This window comes from Motacilla alba, chromosome 1A (assembly GCF_015832195.1).
Source record: "Motacilla alba alba isolate MOTALB_02 chromosome 1A, Motacilla_alba_V1.0_pri, whole genome shotgun sequence".
NCBI lineage: Eukaryota > Metazoa > Chordata > Aves > Passeriformes > Motacillidae > Motacilla > Motacilla alba.
Window position 1 is genome coordinate 65,448,078 of NC_052031.1, and position 24,049 is coordinate 65,472,126.

General features: G+C 42.9%; 2 protein-coding genes across 8 annotated transcripts in view; one reads left to right on the forward strand and one right to left on the reverse strand.

Moving 5' to 3' along the window:
• Positions 1-8,054, forward strand: part of SMC1B (structural maintenance of chromosomes 1B) — a 30,906-nt gene extending 22,852 nt beyond the window's left edge. The window contains exons 20-25 of one of the 2 annotated variants that reach the window (XM_038153271.1): positions 628-784; positions 1,515-1,669; positions 3,038-3,189; positions 3,591-3,660; positions 6,165-6,275; positions 6,515-8,054. In XM_038153271.1, the coding sequence (XP_038009199.1) occupies positions 628-784; positions 1,515-1,669; positions 3,038-3,189; positions 3,591-3,660; positions 6,165-6,275; positions 6,515-6,625 (756 nt within the window). In that variant the 3' untranslated portion in view covers positions 6,626-8,054. The remainder of the gene's footprint in view (positions 1-627; positions 785-1,514; positions 1,670-3,037; positions 3,190-3,590; positions 3,661-6,164; positions 6,276-6,514) is intronic. The other variant, XM_038153272.1, reaches the window with a different exon arrangement.
• A 1,017-nt stretch (positions 8,055-9,071) lies between these two features.
• On the reverse strand, positions 9,072-20,033 carry FAM118A (family with sequence similarity 118 member A). 6 transcript variants are annotated; one of them, XM_038153281.1, is made up of 9 exons: positions 18,391-19,388; positions 17,031-17,097; positions 16,877-16,932; positions 15,406-15,658; positions 13,782-14,003; positions 13,042-13,170; positions 12,022-12,307; positions 10,701-10,733; positions 9,072-9,297 (listed from the first exon to the last, which is right to left on the reverse strand). In XM_038153281.1, coding segments are annotated over exons 1-9 (1,146 nt in total). In that variant the 5' UTR covers positions 18,393-19,388; the 3' UTR covers positions 9,072-9,199. The 6 variants fall into 6 exon arrangements, with proteins under 6 accessions (XP_038009209.1, XP_038009213.1, XP_038009210.1 ...); XM_038153285.1 differs by having other exon boundaries at positions 18,368-19,388; XM_038153282.1 differs by lacking the exons at positions 17,031-17,097; positions 18,391-19,388 and adding an exon at positions 19,807-20,033.
• Positions 20,034-24,049: the final 4,016 nt, after the last annotated feature.

A 24,049-nucleotide genomic window follows, 5' to 3' on the forward strand; every position in this document is an offset into this window, starting at 1 on the left:
ACTTAATTTAACCTTGATTTTTTTTTTTTCTTTTTCACCTTCTGTCTCGAAGTTCCAGCTTTGTATGTTAAGGCTCAAAACTCCAGAACCCAAGGGTGGCTGTGGGGGGTTGCTTACCTTCTGTTTGTGGTATTTGCGGAGACCAATGCTTCCCATCATTCCCTGTCTAACAGCCCATTAGGTCACATTTTCTCAGCAGGTTTTGTAATTTTTTTTTCCTTTTCAATCTTGAGGAAAATAGTTAAATGTCAGAGTCTAAGCACAGAACAGAGGATGGATCTGTCATCAGTAGAACTTATCTCAGAGAATTCACTGAGAACCTCTACTTTAAAAATCAGTGAGTGAAGCACTAATCCTGCTGCTGTGTTGTGTTTTAAAAAGGGAATTGAGAGAAAATTACTGGCTTCCTGTTTTTAAAGGTCTTGGGGAAGAAGAGTGAGGGCCTGGTAGACTCATTGCAAGAAATAAGACCTGGGTGGTGTTTTCAGTTGTGTTTCAAGTTAAAGCTACTAATGAGTGGGATAATTGTTTCAGGAACCATGAGTGCTTGCTACATGTACTGAAATGTCTTGGCCTAAAAGCAAAAAAACAGATTGTTCTGGTTTTTTTGTTTTTTTTTTTCTTTAGGAACTAGAATCTGATAAAGATATAGAGGATCAAGTGAAGCAAATGCAGCAAGAAATCAAATCTAAAGAGGTCACATTAATGAAGACAGCTGCTCCAAACCTGAGAGCAGGAGAGAAGTTACTGATAGCTCGGGACAAGTTCCAAGAATCAATAGACGGTAACACTGAGTCTTTCATGTCAGTCACTTTTGTGATTCCACCCTAATTGAAATTCCTCTTCTTGGGGTTGGTCCTGCTGGCTTTGTCCATTTCAGATATTAAGGTATTTTTTGTGCTCAAGTGTTTATCCACAGTTATCTTTTTAATTATATGTAAACAATTTGTTAACATATACTTGAGTATAGTTTGTCAAAATACAGTTTGATTGGGAAGATATTTGTTCCCCACATGACATCATAAAGGGTTTTTTACTAGCTTTCAGAAGTACTGACTTTAATGTTAAAATTGCTTACATTTTTGTTACATAACTGAAGGAACTGTGTATGTTGTCCAAAACTCATACATGAGCATGTCTGCAAAATACATCAGTATTTCTGCAAAATAATAACTCCAGAGAGTTTTGAGGATATTAACAATGTCAGAAACTTAAGGGGTTCTGGAGCTGTACCACATCAATACTGGTGCTGCCTAGGGCTGCCTGGTTCCCAGAAGGAATTAGGATAACAGTATTGTTCCTTGCTCCAGACAAATGTGACACAGAGCAGATTGAATACATCACAACTTTGCTGGTTTGTGGGTCTTCCATTTGAATTTTGGAGGGAAACTCACACTATATTGGTATGTTCCTTTCTCTGCCATAAGTATTTTCTTTGATGCTGTTCATGGTACCCAGTATATATTTGTTTCTTCTTAAGGAGTAATTCCTGTGATTTTATTTTTTTCCCATAGCTTTTGAGAACAGCAGAAAGGAGGCCAGAATATGCAAACAGGAATTTGAAGAGGTGAAAAAAAGGAGATATGACCTGTTCAGCCGGTGCTTTGAGCATGCCTCCATTGCCATTGACAGGATCTACAAGAAGCTTTGCAGGAACAGTAGTGCCCAGGTGGGTTGTGTGCACGGGCTGTGCCTTAAAGGCCACACTGGATGCTTTGTTCCCAGAATAAAGTAGCAATTGTGGTTTCCAGAGACAGTCTCAGACCTTAAGAAGAAAATCACAGAAATAAAGACTTACAGAAGTTCAGGGTCAGGGAAGGAATAGGTAAGTATGCTTGACATTAGACAGAGAGAGGTAATTTGTGAGCAAACCTGAGGACTATTCAGCTTGGCTTAGTTTACCTCTGCTTTTAGCAGACTTGTAAATCATCAGAACACAAGTGTGAAATGTAATTGAATACTTCAGTTAAAAATAACATTGGTTTGCACATCAAGTTACTCTAATAAGCATTAGTACAGACAACTGAAAATCATAAATTAGTGCTTGTGTTTTGTACAAGGTCTTGAAGCACCTTCTGCCCCACTTACATATTTAGAAAACATAAACAGACATATTTGCAACTTTCAAGAAACATGTAGAAAAATTGTCTCACAATTTTCATTGTTACCGTTCCTGTGCTACTACCAAAAGTCAAGAGGGAACTCCCAAATGCATTGGTTATGTCAAACTCCATAGACTGTGGAATGTTTGAAGGATTGAACTCTTGTTTGTCTTAAGACTTTGTGGTTTTCTTCAGCGTGTTGTGTGTTGGTGTGGTTTTCTTCCATGATGTTTGTGATCTGAGAGGAGACATTTGAAATGTAGGTTAAGTAAGGAAATTTCTCTTGCCTGTCTCCACTTGTGCAGAGGAGTCGTCTGTGTTATTTTATTGTCTCTTCTATCAATGAGAAAAATAAACCATCTAGTGAAGATCTTACCCATCATACCTTTAGTGGTTAGGAAAAATGGTGGTTCCTTTAAAATAATGCTTTTAAATTTTGTCCCTGGGAACCAAGGATCAAAGTACAAAAAAAGACTTTAATGCAAGCAAGTCTTTGTCCAGCTCAAAACTAGGTTCTGTAAAGCTAACCTTTCACCAAAAAAAGGCAATTTTGCAAATATATTCTCTTCCAGGCCAAAAAAGAAGAAATCTGCTTTTAAAGTCTAATATTTTAATAATTTTTAGAAATCAAAGCAGTTACATAAAAGGTGATTAAATCAAGTTTGTTCAGTAGTTGAAAGTCTGGGAATAACCAATATGTGGCATCGTTTCCATACTGGTTTTGTTACTGAGCCTCTTGGTTCCTGGTTTGTTAACAAAGCTGTTTTCTCTGGGAACTGGATACTGCTGCTCTTAGAATGGATGAACAGCTTCCCTAAAAGGGAAGCAAACTCACTGGTTTCCTCTCTAGCTCAAGCAGTATTTAACCCTAAAAAATACCCATCTAAATAATTTGATAAATCCCACTATTAACAATTAAATGTATTTGTTTCTAGGCCTTCCTTAGTCCAGAAAATCCTGAGGAGCCCTATCTGGAAGGCATTGGCTTTCACTGCGTGGCTCCAGGCAAGCGCTTTATGCCCATGGACAGTTTGTCAGGAGGGGAAAAAACAGTGGCAGCCCTGGCTCTGGTGTTTGCTGTACACAGGTAAAAGAACTGTTCTGGAACTATCCAGGGGGAAAAAAAAAAGTGTTAGGGTATTCTCCAAGTGTCTGGCCAAGTAGGTGATAGAAAGACACGGTGTTATGCTTATACATATGTTAAAAATTCTGCTAAGGGAGTGTTCAAGCATTGCTGAAGTTCTTATTCTTTTTCTGTCATGACTTTACATATTTAATGTAGAATTTCATGTTAATTAAAAATATTAACTGTTAATTAAGTTTCCTATCTATTTAATATTAAATGTTAAATGATACCTAATTATTTAATTACAATAAATATAAGAATAATATTGCAAAATACTATCAACTTTATTTATGCAATAAGTAATTAGAATGTTGATTAATATTTTGGTATCTCAATGCAAAATACTGTCTTGCCTTCTACAGCTTTCGTCCAGCTCCTTTTTTTATTTTGGATGAGATAGATGCTGCACTGGACAATACAAACATTGATAAAGTAAGTTGCTCTTTTACCAACAATATCTGGTACCTTCTGTAAAAGGGTGGCTACATCTATTGCAGGGTGTTGGGATACAGAGATTGTTTAGCCTGACTGAATGTGTTTTAAATTAGATGGATTTAGGACTGAAGTAATGAGTCTATGAGATACAGGAAAAAATTAAATTCCTTAATCCAACCATGTTTGATTGGTCTCTAAAATGTGAAGGTGACAGGAGGTGAGGAGTGTGCAGGTGTGTTGTGTAACCCCATGTGGCACAGTCTGACCTGGAAGGGCACCTGGGAATTGTGCTGCTTGGCATTGGTAAGGCCTTGGAGCTCCCTTGGCTCCAAGAAGCAGCAAGGAGTGTGTCTGCATGTGGAAACCAAGTCGTTCTGTCACTGGAGTGTTAATGGAATTGGCTTCGTAACTATTTTTACATTAGCACCAATTAAGCTGTTGCTCCAGTCATTTTAGTCACATGACTTTTTTTGATTAAAACACCTTCCTGCCCTCTTAATTTCTCTTTCCCTTTTTGCCAGTAACTGCTCAATGTAACAACATCCAAGGCTGGAGCACAAACAGCAGAGATGTAGCTGTGGATGGCAGCCCCTGGGAGGACGAGGCTCAGAAGAGGGGAATTTTTTGTAGGGAGGAATCCTAAAGCTCTCCACATATGCCTGGATTTTCTTCTGTGGAAGCATTCTTTTTCAGAACAGTATTTCTACTAGCATTACTGTTAATGTCAGTCTTGGTAGAGCCTAACAAACAAAAGCAGTTATTTAAACACCAAATATTTTGTTTTTTCCACTGATGGCATTAACTGTGATGTGCCAAGTACCCCAGATTTTGCTTGGAGGGTACCTCTGGAATAGATAGGTGGAAAGTTCTTGTGCCTCCTAGATAGAATTAAATTCCTTCTTGGAGATTACTGACTCACTGTTGAGAGGTTCCTGAACCTGAATTCTCTAAATAGTCCTTGGGATGCAAGTCCACAAGAGTTACCCAGGCCCCAGGGTTGTTTTAACTTGGTGCAGTGTGTTTCAGCAGCATCAGATGGAATGTAGTGGGGCTATAATGAAGATTCCTGAGGAAGTTTGGGGGTTTGGCGCTCAGTGACATGGTTAAAAACAAGATTACACATCAACAGTGCCTCTGTGAGCTGAGCTTCTATCAGATACTGCTCTGCTTATGAGTCTCACTTGGGACCACTCTAAGATGATGTATTCTGGTTGAATATGAGTATTGTGTTTTCTATGTGTTATTTTTTCTGGGCTCAGATGTCTCTGGGCTGGTGACTTGGTGCAGTGCAGGCTGACTCCAGGTGTTCCTTTGCTGTTAAGACCTTTTATTCCTGAAGTTCACTTTTCTGCTTTTTGTGGAAGCTGTGGCGTGTCAGGTGATGAGCACCGCCCATCTCTGCAGCTGTCTGGGGTGGCTAGCTGGTGTGTTTCCTGGCTCTCTCTGGAGCTGGGCATGGACCCTTACCTGCTTGTCACCTGGATGACTTTACTAATCCAAATAAGTTCCTGTTGCAGTTAGACGTGCCCCAATCCTGTACACATTGTGTGAAGGTGAGGATTTCTGGGATGTTGATAATGATTAATAGAGTGCACTAGGCACTTTGCCTCTCTGAGGAGGCTCATTCTGCCTGGCTGTAGAGAGGTCCCTTTTACACCTGAGGATGTGCTGAGCACCATTCTTCTCAAAACACTGGAAACAAAGAGGTGATGTTGTCTCTATGCACCTGGATTACTCAATTCAGACATAGTTTTGCTCACCTGCAGTATTTAATATTAGCTAATCTGTGAAAGATTGTTACTGGTAACTATTTTTTATCCTAAGAAATTAATCTGTTTCTTTCCATTCTTTCAGATTGATGATGTATTAAAGCAGATCTCTCGCTAATTGGAACTATGCTCTGAAATTACTGTGAAGTTTGTAACTAACAGTTCTTCCAGTAAAAAATTAATTTCCATGTCATGTAGATCGAGAAGTGTGCAGGCAAAGGGCTCACTAAAAAGCTACTGGTTTTCCTCTACGCAGCATTTAATTTATATTGTGGGAATTAGCAATCTCACCAGTTAATAACTTGAATTTTGTACCTTTAAGTTGCATTATCATTGAGAAACTTGCTGCTGTCTGCAGTGAACTAATTTAAGGTTATTATATGGCCAGTAGCAAACTTTTTATGCTTTAAAAAAAACTTACTTAGGGATTTCCACCTTCCTTTCTAGTTACATAAAGTAAAATTGTTATTCATTGGCACTGGTGTCTTTTTATAGCTTTATTCACTGGAATAAACCATTATTTTCTTAAATGTTTTCAAAAAGCAGCACACCTGAGGAGTTGTCTTAAAACCTTGCAAAATATCTGGCTTTTAAAACTGGTTTATTTCTCATTTTAGCAATCATGATGGAATTCTGCAGCTCGCACAGTTCAGTTCTTCCCTCACCATTCCCTAATCACAGCATTGTTTCAGGTTGCCAGAACTAACTGAAATATTTGGTTTCTCTCCAAAGGTCTCGAGTTTCATTAGAGAACAGGCACACGAACAGTTCCAAATGATAGTCATTTCCCTGAAGGAAGAGTTTTATTGCAAGGCAGATGCACTGATTGGCGTGTGTCCTGAGGTAACAATTAGTCATGGCAAATAATGCACATGGGGGTGTTGAAGTGCTGGGTCACACCTGAAGTGCTGCTCCAGTGAACCAGGCGCACAGTAGGTGGCAGGGTGTGTCCTGCTGTGCAGGTCCTGGCCTTGGGGAACATCCTTTGGGGAACTCCAGCTCATGATTGCATCTCATAGTTATGAAATGCTTATTTCAAGTACCAGAAGTGTGTTACATGGTGTGATCCTCCCTCTTCTCAGCACAATGACATTATGTTCAGCCAAGTCCTGACCCTGGATCTTACCGAGTACCCAGAGGAGGAAGAGCAGGACGCAGCAGAGAAGCCCAGCCATGGTTCTCTCTTCCAGTAGTGCATGGATGCTACCAGGGCCAGGTGACAACAGGAACTGGGCTTACAGCTGACTGTTACAAACCTGAGTTTGAATGGGGCTATTAGAGGTTGACAGGGAAATGTCACTTTTCAAGTGAAGCAGTTTTGCAAAATATTAAGGAAATCAACTGCTACTCCTTGATGCAGTTTTGTTAAAGAGTGAGAGCCCGAGGCTATTTCTGTGGTGTGCACACTGGTACCCACAGCTCTCATTCCAAATATTTTGGATGTAAGAAGTGCTGCAGGTTCATTTCCATAAGTTGAGTATCCCAAAGAACAAGCCTCCTGTTTTTCTTAGGAAAAGTCCACAGTTCCAGCATGCTGTTCAGGTGCTCACTGCTCCAGTCAGAACCTTTTGCATTATAGCTGCCTCTATTTGCCTTCAGAATAGGATGATTGTCTCATTTCTAAAACAGTAAGGTACTGGAGTGTGTTCATTATCTTGGGTGACTTCTGTGACAATCAGACTTCAGTTCTCCACTGCAGCCTTACACAAGTGTTAGTTAACTACAAAAACTTGGGATGCAGCTCTAAAGCTGTGATGTAACCTTGAAAAAATTCACCTCTGAACTATTTCACCTCGTACAGAAGTGGAAAGAATGAGTCATGCAATAAGGCAAATGAAATACACATATATATATAATTAAAATAAAATGTAATGTTATTATGTAGCTGTTCCAGTACACTGAAGTTACTTTGCTGGCTGTTTTTAATCTAAGCAGATGGAAGTTAATGAATTTTTCATCTGAAGTTAATGAAGTTGGGTAAAGAAAACTGAAAGCTGGAATCACTTTACCTGGCTTATGTTCCACTTCTGTGTGTGCTGAAGAGTTTCCCTTGGTTTGTGGCTGTTAATAATTTTATCTTGAGTTCACAGAGCAGGTTCTTTTTGTCCTGAGGTTGCTTACACATGCCTGCCTTGTCATGTGCTGTGAGCCCTGGTCTTGTGCCAGGCCTGTGAGGATCCTGCCTCAGGGAGCAAGATTTGTCTGGGCAGGAGTGTAATGTGTTTCACAGGAATATAGATGTTTATCAAATACTTGTGTTATTGCTGCACTTCACTGAATAAAATAATTTACTCTGAGGCATGAGTCAGTATCAGTGCCTTATTTCAGAATCTGGAAAGAGATTAATTAGGAGATAAAACAACCCCTCACTCTTCTGCTTTTGAGGATATTCTAGATGGCCCTCAAGAGAGGAGGCTGCTGGACAAGCTTCAGTTCAGCAATATCTACAAGGGAAGAATCACCAGTGCTGGGTGTGAGCTGATCCTTACCAAGGGGAGGGCTGGGATTTCCTACTGTGGCCCCGGCTTCAAGCACGTGATAAGGATTTGCATGACTTTGGGGTTTAAATGATGGTAGTAATGAGGGTCATAAATACCCAATGCAAGTGATGGATTTTGCTTGGCGTGAAACAACACATGAAGTTTCTGAGCTGATCATAAGGCTCCACAAGAGCCTGATTAGTCACTTTCCAAAGCAGCACTCACCAGCCGCTGCAGGAGGTGGTTGTGTGACAAGAGAGCAAGACCTGCCAGACCCACCCCTGGCCCTCCTGTAAAACCCCAGTACACTGTGACCTGCTCTCCGAAGGCAGGGACACCTGACAGGAGCAATCCTTGAGCCCAGCCAGGTACACCCATGCTGGTACACCATCAGCACAAAGAACAGCCCTGGACATGCTCTCGTGCAGCCACTGAGGTGAGAGCCAGGTGACTGGAAAACTACACGTGCTTACCAGTGCTGGCAGCTGCAGTGCCAGTTCTGCCTTGCTGCCAGCATGAGGCAGGTGGGGGAAATACCAGGCACTGCTGGGCCTCACCTTCACTGTGGGAGCAGTTCAACCAAAGGCAAGCTTACACACTAGGAATCACCTGCTGTCCAAGGCAGCAGGCAGCACAGTCTGTGGTGTAGCAATGTTTAAAGTATTTCCACAGGAACCCACTGCAGAGAGGTCAGGGAGTGCCAGCCCTGCAGTCTTGTCCCTGCAGATGCAGCACTGTTCCAGCCTTTCCTCCCCAGGTGATCTTGTGCCTTACCAGACAAAGGAAAAAACAAATCCTCATGCCAGAAGTGGAAAGCAGGGGGGTCATCATGCTGTGGCTTCCATAAATGTCAGACAGCACTCTTCTTCAGGACTTGGGGATCAGAGACTGAAGCCTGCAAGACTCCTGAAGAATCCAGAAACCCACCTGCAGTTCAGCTGATGGGAGAACTGAAATCCCTCTATTTCAAAGGCATTTTGGACAGATTCAAATGTTGGGTGGCTTCACCTGGGGAAGAGTTTGGTCCATGTGATTTCACATAGCTGCAAAGAGAAGTTGCATCTGCAGGTTCTGTCTGAGTGGTCTGGCAGTGCCAGGGGAGTGACTCATTTGACTCTCAAGCTTTACACATGACACATTTATGGCTTTAGAAGAGAGAAAGCTAGTATGTACAATTTTATTCCATTTAAAATCATGAAAATACCAGCTCAAAACTTTCCATGCAGCAGATGTAAAACACCTACTGTTAAAAAGCTTCTGAGGTGGGCTTTGGGTGTCTGCAGCTCTTCATTCAAGAGTGGGTATATCTGACTGCTTGATCCTCTTAGGAGAATCGGTACCACTTTCTCCTAACTTCCTTTTAGCACAGTCCACACATGATGTTCCTGGAGTGAAAGAGGGGAAAAAAAACACATTAATATTGCTACATCCATGTGCTTGGTGTACTTTTTATTCTAAGCACCAGCTAGCAAAATAAACACAATCCTGGTCCCCTGAGGTTCTCATATTTGGATTCTGAATTACATGTAGCACTAACCCTGCAAAATGTCTGGGCTCAAGCTCTCCCCAAAACTGACCTCTAGGGACACAACAGGGACTCAGCTGCCTTTTGCCAAAGCTAATTCAACACCTGTGAAGTTCACATGTGAGTCTGGATCTCTTATTCAGAGGCCCCAGCTTGAGCTGGAGGGTTGAAACAGATCACCCCAGTGGTCCTAACTTGAGCCACTCCTGAAGTCTGCAGCAAAAATCCTTGGTGTAAGCTGCTGTTGGACGTACGTAAACAGCGTAACTGGAGGGTAACTTGAATGGAATAGAAACTCCTTCAAAAGCAGAAGGCTGGGGGGTATTAAATGCAATAATCCTCTTGTGGGATATTACATGCAATAATACCTCTTGGTCTGTACTCTGAACTACAAGTAAACAGGTGCTAAAACTACCTAAAGATGGTGCTAACAAGTTAGTAAAAGAAGACTGTGAAAAGCAATGTTAAGAGGGACTGAAATAAATTGTACTGAAGGTTTTGGTTTCTGTTCTGCCTAATTGTACTTGATTGAAGTTGGGATTGATGAACTTCGTTGAGAGAAAAGTAAGTTTAAAATCTCACGGAAATTACAAAATTAATCTCTGGCTTTACACCTGCACACAAGTGTCTTGGAGCTTGTGTGCTTTTTGATCGGGAAAGAGCAGGGTTTTCACCTGCACTGCCCAAGGCCCTTACATGCAGTACTGAATAATATACTTCTTTACAATTTTGATGTTGGCTGCAGCAGCACAGATCTCTCAGGAGTGGAATCTTTTCAAGTTGTTTCACTATAACTTCTCCATCAATTGGAATGAATTATTGCTTGGGCTATTCACAGAAATATCACAAAGCAACCTGAACAGCTCAGCTGTAAATTCACCTTCAGTACCACACCCTTGAGATTTACTCTTCCTGACCCCGTTAAGGAAGGCTTTTGGAACAGGAAACCTGCATTCGGAAATCTAAGCCAAAAATCTCACTGATGTTAGCATGTTAAAGCTCCAGAAAATGTATATGAAGTTATTATTCACCAGAGTACTCTGAGGTACTGTCATTTGTCATTTGATAGACCTGAAAAGGCCACCAGTTACCTGCTGCTAGGCAGAAAGAAAACCAGAGAGTAAAAAAGAGCATTCAGGAAACTTTCAGAGCTAAATCAGAGCTCTGCACAGTAATTACTTAATTACTTTGGAAATAAGAGGGATATTTTTCTTGTGTTGGTAGGATTATGGAACTTTCTGTGAAAATAAAAGCATTACTTACCCAACAGCGTTGTGCTGTCCACCCGATCAGCATCTAGAGAAGGGTAAGAGACATCAGCAACACATGTGAGCATCCAGGAAGTTTTTATACTTTTATGCACCATCCCAAAACAGCAAGGCTGTATTTAGAATCCCAGAATGGTCTGGGTGGGAAGGGAAGTTAAAGCTCATCCAGTTCCACCCTCCTGCCAGGGACTGGGACACCTTCCATTATCCCAGGCTGCTCTAAGCCCTGTCCAGCCTGGCCTTGAATGCTTCCAGGGATGGGCAGCCACAGCTGCTCTGGGCACCCTGTGCCAGGGCCTCACCATTCTGATCACAAAAACATCTCCCAAAGTCCCTCTCCAGCTCTCTGGGAGCCCTTTAGGCACTGGAAGGCTGCTGTAAGATCTCCCTAGAGCCTTCTCCAGGCTGAACATCCCCAGTTCTCGCAGCCTGTATCCAAAGAAGAGTTACTCCACCCCTGATAATCTTTGTTGCCCACCTCTGGACCCACTTTCAGCAGCTCCATGTCCTTCTGATGAAAAAAAAAAAATTTCTAGCCTTCATGGAAAGAAAAACATAATGCAGTCTAATTGGAATATTCATCAAGTCACAAAACTCAGGATATTAATTTGGACATGCACTTTTCAGAGAATGGCTCCTCCTATGCACCACCTGGGAATAATTTTACACAAAACAGTTTCACTGAAGTGATAAACAGAAGCCCTGTCAAATAGTGATTGTTCCCAAGGTCATTTAGTTATTTTCCTCTGTTCTCTGGATAAACCAAAACCGAACTGTCCTTGTTTGGAAAACATTAAATAGATCTCTTTCCTTAGACATACAGTTGTTGTTTCTTGTCATTCTCTTCACAACCCTAAGTGTACTAAACCAAACACTTACTGGATGCACTGATTTAATTTCCCATTCTATGCTCAGTCAGATATTGTGGCTCAACCAGCTTATCTGACCAGCTAATCCCTTCAATTCTCTTAGTCCCTCTTCCTGACAAGTCAGATTTCTGACAATGTAATACTCAGTAAGCTCAAGTGGTTCATATCATAAATATATGTTACGTAAACATCTTTACCAAATACTAACAAAGAGATAAATCCAGAATTCAAGATTCAATTTGCAAGAATCCACAGACCTCCGAAATCCACAGATTTCAAAAAAAAATCCCCATCTAGTTACAGTTTGGCCACGTGCTCCAACTCTGCATGTCCCTCACAAGCAACAAGCTGCACACAAGGTCAGTGCCTTGGATCAGCTGCAGTGCTCAGGCAGGGCAAACTGCCCAGAACCTGCTCCAGATTGTGCTGTGGAAGAGGCCACATTACCTGGACTTCTCTGTTTGCAGATTTGAGCAGTCAGATCCTGGACATACTCTGGGAATTGTTGGAAGCAGTCCCCATAGGACACCACTTTTATTCCATGCAGCAGCATATCTGCCTGGAGCTTAAAAAAGTGGTCTTCATTTTCTTTAAGCACCAACATATAATGTTCTAGATCCATTTTGTTCTTTACTGTGTAAAGAAAAAGAGCTTGGAATATCTGGTCACGCAGAGTCTCTCCACAACCCAGAAACAAAAAAGACTTGGTTCGGTACAAGTTCTGAAGAACCTCCTGTGAAGGAACAGGAAGAAAGAAGAGCCACATTTACTTCAGCAGCCAAAAGCCAAGGTCAGAACTTTTAAAACACATCAGCCAGAAAAGGACCAGCAGAGCAGAACCTCACTAGTGACCTGAAAAAAGCAAATGTTTTAGGACTAGGCCAAACTGACATTTAAAAACCATTGTTCCTACACAAAAAAAAAAGGGCAAGATTATCATACAAATCTGGGAGTTGGAACAAGATGATCTTTAAGGTGCCTTCCAACCCAAGCCATTCCATGGAATTTAAATAGGCATGTAAGTGTTGCCAGCAAGGGAATTTAAATTTAAAGAATTGGGGTGACAGAATATTGTAAATCAACCTCTAAATATGGAAAATGAATATTCCTGACCAAATGTTTGATTTCCTATGACAGCTAAGATGACATTAAGTCCAGGATCCTGGTACCAGTTTAAACCCCTAAGAAACCTAGCAATCATATAATGATGAATCCTTGTCCTGGTGTCTAGTATTTTGAGGCTCCTGTTCTTTCCAGAGATAAATACAAATTGTGACATCCAGCTGAGGGGTTTGCTTGTGATTTACACAGCCAACAAAGCAATCTTCTTGAATAATTCTGAACAGTTCCTCTGGTCCCCAAGTATTTAATTTATATGATCCCACAGAGCCTTAGATATCTTGTCTGCAGAGATTACAAGAAAACTGTTTGGCAAAACATAGTCAAAATTGTAAAGATCATACAAACCATGACTTCAGGATCTTGAGTAACATCTTTATATCCCGAGGGATCAAGCACCATTCCACAGGGATCTGTATATAAGCCGTGAATATGGAGAACTCCATATTTTACGTGGCCCCTTGCCCACTGCAGAACCTAAAGCACATCATGCAAGAGACATCCTTTTGTTATAATATACCACACTCACCATGAATCTGCAAAACTATACAGCTGAACTGACTTAAAAACCACTTAAAGCAGAAACAACTCCTTCTGCACTTTCCTACAGCAAGTGATTGTAATTACCAACTGCACAGCTCGCTTTAAATCATAACAAAGAGGTGATGGCTGATAGCCAGCTGTCTCTGGCTTTCTGGGCTAAACAGCCACTCAACCAAGAAGCAAGTTCCAGCAGTATTGACAGAAGAGGTATGAACAGCAAATTAACTACCAGCCAGGTGAAATTCTACTTGGAATTTTAACAATGACTTTACACAAGTTAAATAACAAGTGGGTTTTTCCAGTAAATGGCAGGGAACTGGCTGACAAACACGCCACTGAAATTCTCCTTGGAAACTGTTACCAGATTATTCAGAATAAACAGATATGTAAAAGAAATGTCTGGGCATGTGCTGTAGCTTAATGACATGCTTTAACAATTAACAACTTTTAGTCTTGACTCTTTGAACAGGAAAACATCTTTCAGTGCAGCTTATGTGCTGACTTGTCATAAATTAAGTCTAATAATTTTACTGCTCTCATCGTACCTTATCCTTATCTTTAAGGTCTAAAGATTCCATAGGTTTACCCTGTTGCTGACCAAATATTTCGAGCAGATTATCATAGTTTGTAGTCAGAACCATTGTGCCTCTCTCCATGAGCCTCAGGATGGATTGCAGAACCACAGGGTTCTGAATGTGTTGCTCTAAATTATCAAACACCTCCATTAAGCAATCCTGGAAGAAGTTGGGCTTCGTGTCCCCGGTACGCTGAGGAAAGAGGAGAGGAACACTGCATCAGGCTCATGTGCTGTGTTACAACTGCCTCCCGCAGGAACCCACACCACCTGGCTACTTCATGCCAAAGCATTCCTGTAAAAGAGGGCTTGAACAGTACACCAACCAAAACCACCCAAAACTAATCTCAATTTGTTCCAGGGTTCTTGCCTCTACTTAGTGTAGCTCCAAGCAATTGTCTGGATTTCTCACAAGAGCTTGTAACACAAGTACAATAGAACAACACTAACATTAGCTTACCCTGGATTCAGACACACCAGTAATTTATCAGTATTCAGCTTTTCAGTATATCCTGGATATCCCTGGGATATAGAATAAAGAGGGATGGGGGGGCAGCAGTTTCTGTGTTTTCATTCCTGGCTGAGAAAACTTCATTAATGATTAAATCTGTTATGAACACATGCAGGCTTATTGTCACACTGAAGCAGTTGAGAGGCTCACCCCAGCCTACACTTAGCAATGTGTCTGTCACCCAGATTATTTAAACTAGAAGGAAGACTTGGCAAAGGTCTTAACCCCATTTGAAAACCTCTGAAAACTCGGATGAGTGAGACTGGGCATGCGTGGGCTGTCCTCAGGGAAGTGTGATCTGCACTGGTGATTCACAATGTGTGGCCCAAGGCCATCAGCAGGCTCAAGGCCTACCTGTGCTTACAGGGTCTCTCCACTCACAGCCACAGATCTAGAAATTCCTCTTTCAATCTCAAAAACATTACAGCAAATATTTAATAGTCAGGACTCTTGTTTGCATCAATTCTGATGACTGCTAACTTATACTAAAACTCAGGGATTTTTTAGTCTCCCCACAATGTACAATGTGCTGTATGACTGTGGCATTCACATTCTTTGAACATGATTCCTTTGCCCAGGGTTTTTCTCTTGGGAAGCTGAAAGGCAGGGAAAAACCTCAGAGAAAAGAAAAACAATTCTTATCTCATTTGTTTCTCCTGTGTCTGGAATGTGTTTGGAGATTGTTTACCCACAGGTGATTGTTTGATTGGATTCTGGTGTGAGTTGTTTTGACTCATTGGCCAACTGGGGCCAAGCTGTGTCAACTCTGGAAAGGGTCACGAGTTTTCATTATTATCCCTTCAGCATTCAGTAAGTATCTTTTCTGTATTCTTTAGTATAGTATAATATAGTATTCTTTAATATAATATAGTGTTGGAAAGTAATAAATTAGCCTTCTGATAAGATGAAGTCCTCCTCATCATTCCTTCCTTCGTCAGTGGCCCTGCATTTACAATAGTATGATTACTCACAAAATTCCCATTTTCACCATAAAAAAACCAACTTTTGGAGGAAATGTTCCCTTGTAACAGAACAAAAGCACAAAGTAGGCTTAGAAATCAACAGAGGTTATAAACATACTCACTGGTGACATCTTCCTGATGAGATCATGTGCAACCACAAGCAGGTCTCTCTCTTTGATCACTTTCTTCCGGAATTCAGCGACATCCCCGGGGTGCAGCACCTCCAGCTGCTCAGCTGCTCCAAGGACAGCCTCAATGCAGCTTCTCCAGGAGCACAGAGCTGGGATTCCTGGGGCTACTGCAGCACTCACCCCCGTCCCAATCACCAGGAGAAGGTCCCGAGGCTGCTTTCTTATGAGACTTTTTAAGAATTTTCTTAAACACAGAAAACAAAAGTGTTCATTGTCCACATGAACATTTCCTGGCTTGTCTGAAGAGCTCAGGGACTGACTCCAGAAGTTCACCTGAGCCATTAAAGTTTCTGCAAAACACCAACAAACCAGCAGGAACACAGTTCTCTGTTCCTACACAGCAGGATGAGATAGGCAGCCACAGCAGCTCATGGCCTCCCCCGAACCAACAAACAGCCTTCATGCCTTTTTGGCATTTCAGACAAATAAATGTGCATGGTTAATGCCACCCAAAAAAGGCAACAGCTTCAAATCACTGCTATCTCTGAGATCCAAACTGACAATCGCCAATTTCCAGGCCACTGGGCAAGCCAAACACCATTTCCAATGAAATTTTGAAAAAAAGTAGGCAAAAGATTGCCCAATGACTGAACTAATATATATGTGATAAAGAAGAAGGAGAACTATTTCAAAGGGACAAGCCACGCTATTCCAAGGAAACAAACTTTTGGTTTTTTCTGGTAAAAAGTGGAATATTTTATTCTCATTTATGATCACTGTAGGATATGTGAAGACAGCAGGTTCAGATGAAGGGTTCATCCACCTCACTGTTTTGACACTACTACCCACAGATCCCTCTCAGATGTGTGTTGGTGTTACATCCACAGTCCCTGCATAAACCAGCACTGAGGAATGTGAGGAAAATCTGTCTTTCGTGATTACTCAGCAAATAACTGAAAATGCATATAAACCATACAGCAAAATCACTCTGTACAAACAAGGATTTCAGCAGTACAGAAACTCAGAACTCCCCTGACTTTCCAAACTACCTTTACAGATTTTCAGTTCCTGGTAACATGGTAATAAAGATGATTAACTCATCTTAATTCACAATCATCTGAAACTATGTAGGCCAAACTATAATGTTCAAATTGAAATGGCCTCAGGCAAAGCAATTAACATGCAGGTATGGCTGCCAGCTAGTGCCCACAAATAAAATATGTTTGATGGCCCCATGCCTTCCTGCTACATCTAGCCCAAATTGTTTCCTCTCATTGTTTACTCCTCATAAACAACTTGAGTGAGCATGAAGTACTTGGTCAGTGAAGAAACTAGCTCCTGGGATAATTTCAAGTTTTCTGGCATGATGCTGTTCTTGTATTCAATATTCAGTAGTTTATTCCCACAAGGGTTTCAGATTTTCATTAAGAGACAGTTTTGTATCAACTGTAATACCATTTACCTGAATTTCTGCTCACTTCTAATGGTGGCCCCCTCTGGTGAATCCATTTCTGAGCCCTGAATAAAACAAAAAAGCAAAATAATTCTTAATGCTTCTAAAAAAGCCCAAACCAAAATTAGACGTATTACTGTTGATTTCTTCTCTTTATTCCTACCAACTGTTTAAATATCAAGTTTCCATGTGTCACATCCCAGTGAAGCAAGGCCCCGATGGAAACAAACCTGCCAAAGGACAAACCCAGCACACTCCAGTTAAGCTTCCAAATGCCAAAGGACTGAGATAGCAGAGATGCAGCTAAAAAATACTTGTGTCTAAATTCAGGGTAAAATTTATCATACCCACTAAAACTACAAGTCATTTCAAGTCAATTAATGAGTTTCTTATTTTTTTCATAATAATCAGTTAATTCAATCCAGTTTGTGGAAACTTCCAGATGACAGCCTGCTCACAAAAAGCCCTCTGAGAGCCACCTGGCTACAGGACCAGACTGCAGGGTATGAGAGATTTTATTTAAAATACTTGCTGAGAAAAAAAAAATAACTTATTTCTGTATCATCCATTATGCTTTATGTCTGAAGTACAAGAAAGACTCTGTCTTGGCAGGACAACTGGCAATGGGATCATTACTTAGAAACCCAAATTTCATTACATGGGTTTATTTTTTTTTATGAGGATGTAATTTTTGTTTGGCTTTGAGACACAGTTTTTGGTGATGGCGATGGCAAACTGCAGTCCCTAATCCCTCAAATAAACATTGTGCCAGAGCCTAGGGCTCCTAAGGCAGGTGCCAGCTCTCAAATTCATGTGCTGGAAGCTAATTTGGAAGCAAGAAGCTCCAAGTTTGGAGATGATTTGATTAACAAAAAAACCCAAACCAAACCAAAAAATAAAAAACACAAACAAACAAAAAAGAAAACCACCCCAAACCCCTCCCCCCCAAAATTTTAAAACCCACAAAAAAACCCCAACCAACCAACCAACTCCAACCCAACCCAAAAAAAGCCAAAACAATCTCCCTCCCAAAAACAAAACCAACCAAACAAACAAACCCAAACAAAAAAACCCACAGATGTCTTCAGCAATTGCACCCAGGGTGTCTTTTAAGGCAGAAAAGTCTTTCCTTGCTGTAATATTCACTTTCTCTGTACCCCCTTCCCTCACCAACAGTATCCTGTGGAGGTGCCCCACTGTTGGCATTAGCACATCCAAAAATCAGGACAATAATCTGTCCTAGGGCAAAGCACTTCAAAATCACACAGGACCATCAGGGCTGGCAGAAACCTTCCGGATCACCAAGGCCACCACCCCAGTGCCACCATACCCACCCCTAAAACATGTCCCCTTCATGCCCGGGAACATTATGAGTGCACAATGCAAAAACAACACAGGAAGGAAGCGCAAATTACTTTTGTGGAAAAGATCTTATTTTCTAACTCCATTCAAGAAAGCTTTGTTAATTACAACTCCCCACATTTAACAAAAACATCTCACCACGGGCTGCTGTCAATACCAACATTTCAGACCTTGCTATTCCCTTTTAGCTCCTAAAGTTTCTTCCTGGAAGGCGCAGCCGTGCAAGGGAGCGGGAGCAAAGATCCCCGCTCCTCACAGAGGAATGGCTGGGATGGAGGGGGATGGAGGTCACATCTCCCCGTGCTCCGAGCACCGGGAGCTGCTCCGGGACATCCTCCGGGACTGACCGACCGCAGGTGTGGACAGCTGCTTCCAACAACGCTTCCCCACGGCAGGCTGGACGCGGAGCCCGCTGTGATCCCGGGGTGGGAGCTGGGTCCTTAATCCCAACACAACGAGGGGACATCGGAACCCCTTCTAATCTCGCATCTTCCCTGCCCAACACACTGCGGGTTTATCGGTGAAATAAGAGTTCTATTCACCGGCTGAAACCCCAGGTCAGCGGGCTGACTCGACGAAGCAAGCGTTTCCAGACACTTTTATATCTGGAAACAGCCTAAAACCTTCAACCCAAAGGCAGCCGCGGCAAAAGGAATGGCCGGTCCCGAGCACAACAGTTCCCGCTGAGAAGAACAACGCCGGGAGCGGGAGCCGGGCCGGGACAGCCGCTCCCGAATCCCTGCCGAGAGCAGGAGCCGGGCCGGGACAGCCGCTCCCAGTTCCCTGTCGGCTGCTGGGTTCAGGAACCGGGGCGGGACAGCCGCTCCTAAATCCCTGCCGAGAGCAGGAGCCGGGCCGGGACAGCCGCTCCCAATTCCCTGTCGGCTGCTGGGTTCAGGAGCCGGGCCGGGACAGCCGCTCCCAGTTCCCTGCCGGCTGCCGGGTTCAGGAGCCGGGCCGGGACAGCCGCTCCCAGTTCCCTGCCGGCTGCCGGGTTCAGGAGCCGGGCCGGGACAGCCGCTCCCAGTTCCCTGCCGGCTGCCGGGTTCAGGAGCCGGGCCGGGACAGCCGCTCCCAGTTCCCTGCCGGCTGCCGGGCCGGGACAGCCGCTCCTGCCGCTCCCAGTTCCCGGGCGGCTTCCGGGAGCGCCCCGGACGCGCTCCGGAGCCGAGGCTCCCGCCGCCCGGGAAACAGCCGCCCCGCCGCCGAGGTTCCGGGCAGCTCCGAAATGGCAGATTCCCATCAGAATCTGCTCCCAGATCGCGGCCGTTCCGCTCACACCCCCAGGAGGGTGGGCGGCGGGGAGCTGAGCGGGTCTGCCCGCTCGGCCCCGCTCCGGGAACGGGCGTGGGAGCGGCTCCTCTCACTGGAAAGCCCTGAGGGGCAGGAGCGCCCGGCTGCGGGTCTGTGTGAAACACCGCGGCCAGCTCTCCTTACAGCAGAAAGCGACCTGGCTAACCCGCATTTAAGCAGTTAGCGCTCTGAAAACGTACCGGCGATAGAGGCGTCGGAGATGAAAAACATTACGGTGAGGAAAATGAAGGAAAAAAAAAAAAAGGCTTAGACGGCAGCGTTACCTTGGACGGCTCTAGTGACGGCACGGCGGGGCTGGCGGGGGTGGCCGGGGCATCATGCATGAGGCGCGATGCTGTGACAGCAGTGGCAGCAGTGACAGCAGGTGGCACAGGCCACCTGGGCACGACAACCTGCCGGGACAGCGGGGCAGCCCGGCGCTGCACACAGCCGGCTCTCGGCTGCGAGTCACAGCGCCGACACCCACAGCGCCTCCGCCCCTTCCAACCCTTCTCTCGCTCTCCCTCTTTTTTTTTTTTTTTTTTTTTTTTTTTTTTAATATCTTAAAGCCAGAGTGTCAAACTTCCAGGCCATCCAGACCCATTTGTCCTAGCATGTTTTGTCTAGGAGCAGTCCGTTGATGTATTAAATTTTAGAGGTCAATCCAAACATCAGGAAGTACAAGACAGATCTTTTCCACAGGAGGGAAAGTATGTCCCCAGTGTTTCTGGTGCAGATGTGAGGTGGCCCACCGGAGGTCAAGACCAGCCAGACTTGTCTGTCCTGGATGCTCTTGTCTGGGAGCAACCTTGGATGTATAGAATTTTGGAAGTAGATTCTAAATTTCCTCCGTGAGCTGCTGGAAAAGAGTGTCAGTTCTTTTCCATATGAGGGAAAGGAAATAGCCCCACTGTTTCAGGTGGATGTGTTTCCACAGGGAGGAAAACTTTCCACCCCAGTCTCTTGGGGGCTGCTTGGGAGGCCAAGGCCAGCCAGAGCCATCAGTCCTGGCAGCTTTCATCTGAGACCAATCCTCAGACATTTGCGATTTGGGGAGGCAGAATTCCACTTTTGGGCAGGGGTTCCTGGCTGCAAAGGATGTCTCTCTTCCATGGGAAGGAAAGCCCAGCACCTCAGTGTCTCAAGGTCAGCTGAGAAGTTGCCCCCGAAGAGGACGTGGTCAGCCAGACCTGCCAGTCCTGACAATGTCCCATGCCTGTGTAATGTGAAACAACATTCCTGTCTCTCATTAGGCTCAGCAAAACACTTTTTTGGCTGTTAGGTTCCTGATGGGAACAGAGTTTCCTTTCAGTTTCAGATTTCTCAAAATGAATTTAATTATTTTTACTGTATTTCAGCCAATTCTAACTCTGTGTGACTACATAAAATACTCCAAATGTGGACAGACATTGTGCTCATTCTTCCTTTGTGCCAGGAAAGAGTATCTTGGCCTTCTTGCCCCTGCCCTGCAATATCTGAACAGAATGTCAGGCTTCCAATGGCATTGCTAAACTGGGGAGCTCAGCTCAGTAAAAGGTCAGTGGGATGACAGGAGCATCCCTTCTCCTGGTTCAGGGTGGGGAGAGGAGCAGGACTGGTGCCAAGGGAACTGAGAAACATGGGTGAAACTCCTGAGAAACATGGAGTTTCTCATGATTTGATTATTACTGAGCTGAAATATGATGTCATGATCTGAAAGAAAGGCTAATTTTTACACTTGTAAGTATTTCAGGGTAGAATTTTTATATTAAATAGGGCTGGAAAGATTAGTCTTTTTCATGCAAAAGCTGATTAGGATTATAGTGATATTCTAGACCTGCTATGCCATGTAAGCTATCACTTCATTGTGCACATAATACAAATTCACATTACTATGCATGCTTTAAAGAGGTCTTATCACTGTGACTTTTAATCCTTCTTATGTATGGCACTGTAAAAAAGCAACAATGATATCTAAATCTGTATAAAAATTACCAAACCATAGAGTGTGGGAAGTCAGATCAATTTTCCCTATATATATTTTGCATAATTGTTTTATGTGTTACACACAGTGCACAACTTGTCATCAGAACTGCTTGCTCACATGCTGTAGCCATTTATGCATCAGTTAATTAACACAGGCTATAACTGCACTACCCTTGAATTGTTTAGTTTATAGGTCTCTAGAAAAAAAATAATAAAGTAGAACCTTTATTGGTGTCAATAATATTTTTCCCTTACGTAGTTCCAATATTTACATTTCATGCTGCTAAGTTAGAAGATCCTTACCTTGTTTTATCTGTAAGAAAGAAAATTTGGTCAGTGCAAAAATGTGTGACACGTGGTCATAAATACAAATGTGTTGACCTCCTGAAAAAATGCAAGACTTGCCTAAAATCTTCCATAAAAGAGTGCTCCTGAATCTTCACAACAGCAAAGTGTCTGTAACTTCAGGCCCTTCTGTGATAAGCTGCAATTGGGAGGCTTTATTTGGGGAGCCCTAAAAAGGTGAAAGTACCAAACAGGGAAGTCTGTGTTTCCATGGGGAGATAAAGCCTTTCTTGTTGTTTGTCTATATACATTATACTTAATAGTGTGTCCATGATGGAACCCCTGATCTTAAACACAACTCCTTCATCTTTAAGTTCTCAAGAACAAGAAAATTACAAGTTATGTGAGAAATTGTTTGCAGAGGAAAATATCCGTCACTTGGCTGCTGGTAAGATCTGACATCCAAAAGGGCAGCTGAGTAGTGACGGGCAGGGGATTCAAGGTTAACAGAGCACAGACCTCTGTCAGGCTTCAGAGAAAAGCTGAAGAATGAAGAGCAACCAAACAGTTCTTGTCTGATAATAGTAGATTTTTTTTTTACATGGAACTTCCAAAAACATGAGAATTGGCAATTTATTGTGCTGTGCTGCAGCTCACTGTTAATAGTCATGTAGAATTACAGGGACCTGACGCAGATTTCAGATGGTAGTGGTGGATCCAACTTGATTTTCTTTTTACCTTTACTGCTGAGAAAATTAGCGATACCAAAATTATTCCTTCACCAGGAGGAGAGTTATTCTTTCTTGTACTTTTACCCATAATAATTCCCTAGATCGTAGAGGAGCAGATCCTCTTATGGAGATTCTGGTTATATGAGCTTGCCTGGGCCCATCTGCATTTTAACAACTTTGAACTTGTAAAATCTACCAGGTTGTGTGTTTATTCTCCTGCTAATAAACTTACCTGTCTGGAGTTCCAGGGAATTGCATCAGTCTTCTGCATGGTATTTCATTGTGACACAGTTTTTTTATTTGTTGAGGTCTTTGCCAAGATTCATTAACGTTAAAGGTACATCATGCTGGACGTAGATTTATTTGGCTGTGGCAGGAATTTTCCTGGTGCAAACCAATTCTTCAGCACTGTCTCCTCCTCAGGTGCTGATAGTGATTCAGGATGAAAGCCTCCCCTCCTTCCACACAGATCTGGATCTTATAGAAGCTGATGATGTACAGCATCAGTAATCCCACTCTGCCAGCAGACCAGCTCTCCCTGTGAAATACTTGGGGCAGAGAGGTGGAGTACACAGAGGCCAGGAAACTAACCCTAGACAGCCAGAGCCCTGAAGAAAAGCAGGAGAAACCCATTCCAGAGAGACCAACAAGGATCTTCCACCCAGCAGACAACAGACAGCCAACAAAGTGACAAGACAGGCTGATCCAACGGATCTTTTCCAGCCTAGTTGATTTTGTTCTGTTCTTTGTAGCTCTCTGGTTTTGCCCTCTTAGCAACTGACACTGAGGGTCAGAGTTTCAGAATTTCAATTTTGCATTTCTAGAATTCTCCTTTCAATTTGCAAGATTGAGAAGTGCAAGGCAAGGCCAATTTGTGTCAGCCTCTGCCTCCCAAACCTTGTAAGTTATAGCTGTTATATCTGAGAGAATAATGAATGACTGTGTTTGCCTTGAACTGGTTTTCAATGCTGGACTCATCTGTGTAGGGTAGAAACAGTTTTATCTCATTTGTTTAACATGCAAGTAAGTGCCTACATGCATGTGTGCATCCTGTGGAAGGAAATCCAAAGAGAAGGTGGTGGCTGTGTATGAAAATTGAGAACACTGCTTCTGGTTTTTTGTTTGTTTTGTTGTTGTTGCTGTTGTTGTTGGCTTTTTTGTTTGTTTGGTTGGTTTTGTTGTGGTTTCTTTGCAGAGCACTATGTGTTAATGGAAGCAATAAGAAAAATTGCAGCCTTGGGAGAGACAGTGATAGACTGCCACATGAACAACTTTCTAACATCAAATTGCTGAAGTCCAACTGCCCTCAAAATACAAAGAGTGAGGACTACAAAGAAGATGAATAACTTATTTTCTGGCTCAAATTTTTCATGCAGGAAGCACATCTGCCCAGCAAAGGAACCAGAAAACCAAAAGCACTGGGGAGAAACAAACTGGAGACACTGTGACCTTATGTGTCAGAATAAGAAATTTCCCTAACAGAGCAGAAAGTGTGCTTCTCAAAGTAGCTGAGGTTTTTTAACAGACCAAAACCTGTACCCGTACC